The 3,559-nt window shown below is 53.1% G+C and overlaps 1 protein-coding gene across 1 annotated transcript in view; it reads left to right on the top strand.

The window, feature by feature from the left end:
• Window positions 1-1,268: 1,268 nt before the first annotated feature.
• The window catches only part of SNAI2 (snail family transcriptional repressor 2), a 3,605-nt gene continuing 1,314 nt past the window's right edge, over window positions 1,269-3,559 (top strand). Inside the window, exons 1-2 of the mRNA XM_024742591.1 lie at window positions 1,269-1,461; window positions 2,150-2,695. Of these exons, the coding sequence (XP_024598359.1) occupies window positions 1,383-1,461; window positions 2,150-2,695 (625 nt within the window). The 5' untranslated portion in view covers window positions 1,269-1,382. The remainder of the gene's footprint in view (window positions 1,462-2,149; window positions 2,696-3,559) is intronic.

Below are 3,559 nucleotides of genomic sequence, written 5' to 3'. Positions count from 1 at the left end.
CGGGGGGGATCATTGAAAATGGGTTCCTGCATCGGGAGCGCCCGCCCCGCCCCGCACACGGCTGCCTCACCCCGAGATTAAGAAGTTATGCGGCCTGCCACGCGCTTCCCTCTTACAAGTCTTGGCTTCACACTGTTATTTTTTCACTTTTTTTTTTCTCCTGGCACCTGTTCGAATCAGCAGTAGGGTGGTCTGATTGCAAATTTGTTCCTTCCTTAATCTCTAAGCAAAAGGTGGGGAGAAAATCTGGAAGGGACAGAGATGTTTGAAAATACGGTTGAAATGTCATTTTTACAATGAGCCACCCTAGCGTATTTTCAGATTGAATACCATACACAAAATCAAGGTATTTTTGCTGGTTACTAGACCAGCTTAAAAGCTTAACCAAGCAGTACTCATGACAGCACCCTTTCTTAAAAAGCACCATGCAGCGGAGCGGCAGACATGAAGTTTGATGACTTTATACTGAAAGAAACAGCACCATATAAAAGCAGGTAAATGTTTGAAACGATTGTCTCCAAGGGCCCATTCACGCTTTTTTTTTTTCCATAAAAAAACATAGCGATGCGTGAAAAGATACAAGCCCTCGTCAGATGCCTTTGTGGAGATGTTAAGATTCACCCATCCTTCCCTCTCATTCCTGCGGTGCCCCCGCTTCTCCCCGAACGCGGGTCCTTCAGGGGCTACAAAGCGCTTCTTTCAGGCACCGAGGCTAACATGGTGACACGGCCGCTCCATTTCCCGAGGAAGCGCCGCGTCCGGCTCGGCAGAGCCTCCGAGACGCGAAGCGCATCCTCAGCGCGAGGCCCCGGGAAGCCCCCTACGGGGCCCGCCGCTCACTCACTGGGGCTTTGTCCTCGCCGCTACCTTCCCTTTTCAAAAGCCAGGAGCGAACCGTTCCGTCCCCGGGCTAGCCGGACCTCTCCAGGGCCCGGGGGCCGGCCTCCCAGGCCAGCGCGGAGCCCACATCTGGAAGCCAGGCCCGGCCAGGCGGACCCGGCGCGCCTGGAGCACGGACGCCCGGCTTAGCGCTCAAGAAGGAAAATGACTTCTCCTGAAAAGACTCGAGCACTATTTTCCCTCTCCACTGAAATCCGGGGCACAGCCCGTTTGGAACCAGAATAACTTAGTCTGACAACAGATTCTTCCTCTGTTCACAGCTGTCCCAGAGGGAGGAGCTGAAATCTGAACCTCTCGGCTGTGATTGGACCCTTCTCGCAAAAGAGAGGAAAAAAAGGCCTCCCCGCCGCCACCGCGGGCTCAGTCCGCGAGGAGCCCGCGACCTGGCGGCGCCGCACGCGCACCTGCCGGGGCCGCGATGCTGTAGGACCGCGCGTCCCGCGTCCCGCGCCCCGCGCCCCGCGCCCCGCGCCGCCGCCAGGATGCCGCGCTCATTCCTGGTCAAGAAGCATTTCAACGCCTCCAAGAAGCCCAACTACAGCGAGCTAGACACACACACAGGTAAAGGGGGGGCCCGATGTCTGCATCTCCATCTATCTATAAATGGGTAAATGCAGGGGCGCGCGTCCGCTCAGCTTCTGTTAGAAAAGAGCTGGAGACCGAGCTGTTTGCCTCGAAACAGCGTCGCGAAAGAGCGGTCATTCCTCTGATCATCCAGGCTCAGGTTTAATTCAAAACTTTCAAACTCTGAACCGGCTAGGAGAACTTCCTTGGGCTCGTCCATCGTCCTGTTCCAAAGCGTGTACATACTTGCATAATGAGTACGTGGAGGGTGGGTGAAGCGCTGCGTAAACGTTGAATTACTGCTTTCCCCCCCATGTAATAAGGCTCCTTTCCTGCAGAAAGCGGCGTGATTTACGCCGATCTTTGTACTCACAGGCGTAAGCCCTGCGACCAGCCCACGCATAAAATGGAAGAGAGCTTTTCTGTATCTCTAAAAAGAGTGGGTAGGTTTTCCCCTCGCTGGGCTGCGCTCGCTGACCGCAGCGTGCCGGGGACACAGATGTGCCTTAAGGACAGTGGCCGCGAGCAGCAACGGCGGAAAAGAAATGTCCTCCCAACGCCTGCGCCTCTTACAGAGTCTGTCTTCTCGTAAGCACGCCCCGCGCGTGTTGCCAAGCAGCTTCTTCGTGCGTTTTTGAAGCTACGTTTCAGCTCACTCTCCTCTCCCCTCCTCTCTCCTCCCCAGTGATTATCTCCCCGTATCTCTATGAGGGCTACCCCGTGCCTGTCATCCCCCAGCCGGAGATCCTCAGCTCGGGAGCCTACAGCCCCATCACCGTGTGGACCACAGCAGCTCCCTTCCACGCCCCACTGCCCACCGGCCTCTCTCCTCTGTCGGGATACCCCTCATCCTTGGGGCGAGTGAGCCCCCCTCCGCCATCTGACACCTCTTCCAAGGACCACAGCGGCTCCGAAAGCCCCATTAGCGATGAAGAGGAAAGATTACAATCCAAGCTTTCAGACCCCCATGCCATCGAAGCTGAAAAGTTTCAGTGCAATTTATGCAGTAAAACCTATTCGACCTTCTCTGGGCTGGGCAAACACAAGCAGCTGCACTGTGACGCCCAGTCAAGGAAGTCTTTCAGCTGCAAATACTGTGACAAGGAGTATGTGAGCCTGGGCGCCCTCAAGATGCACATCCGGACCCACACGTTACCTTGTGTCTGCAAGATCTGCGGCAAGGCGTTCTCCAGACCCTGGTTACTTCAAGGGCACATTAGAACTCACACTGGTAAGAGACAACCTAGTCAGGGATGTTACTGATGGACCGAAGGAAGCTCTGGGCTGGCTGTTGGATTTGCACTAAGTGGCGACACAGGGCCTTTAATGATGGATGATCATTTTTAGCTACTGCCTGACGACTCGAAAAATCGTCAGAGCACCAAGGGCTCCATTGCTTGCTAACACCCTCTGCTCCCGGGACCGCAAACAAGCATGTAGACTTTGGAAAGTAGATCCAGGAGGTTTGGTCTCAAAGATCAGTTAGCAAAACAGGAAAGATGTGCTTGAATGTGTGTTCTGTGAAATGGCTCCCAATAATCAGCAAGTACAAACGGTGCTATCCCAGTCAATTGATCAGGGAGACAGAGAGATGAAGGTGTCGGGTTTTGGTTTTGGATGGTTTCATTCCTGCTGTGCTATCTCTCGCCCCACAGCAAGCTGGATGGTTAGAGCTGAATCTGCTTTCTGTTGTTTGCTTTTGTTTTGTTTTTGCTTCCGAATTTTCTATTCCTAGCACAAAATTACCCTTCAGGGAGTCGAGGCATTTATCCAGGCTTTGTCATAGCACGAAAGGAGGGAAAAGGGGAAAGGTTGGGAAATTTGGGGAGGAGCTGACCGTTAGCTGCACCTGCTGAAGCAGAGAGCCTTGACAAGTGAAGCCCTGGGACGACAGGAATTATTTCTGCGTGACTGGTGGCAGGAATCATATTCTTAAATTTTTTTTAATTTGATTTTTTTTTTTGATGCAACAGTCACATTTGTCTTAAAGGGCCAGACATTAAAACAAGTATCTATTCTGGAGGGTTTGAATCAAGTTTGGCTGTTTCTCATGTTTTGGGCTAAATGTGGTGGCTGCTCATAAACGTTATCTGGC

This window comes from Neophocaena asiaeorientalis, unplaced genomic scaffold (assembly GCF_003031525.2).
Source record: "Neophocaena asiaeorientalis asiaeorientalis breed wild unplaced genomic scaffold, Neophocaena_asiaeorientalis_V1.1 scaffold226, whole genome shotgun sequence".
Classification (NCBI taxonomy): Eukaryota; Metazoa; Chordata; class Mammalia; order Artiodactyla; family Phocoenidae; genus Neophocaena; species Neophocaena asiaeorientalis.
The sequence above is the reverse complement of the archived record's forward strand: the minus strand, read 5'-3'. Positions and strand labels throughout refer to the sequence as shown.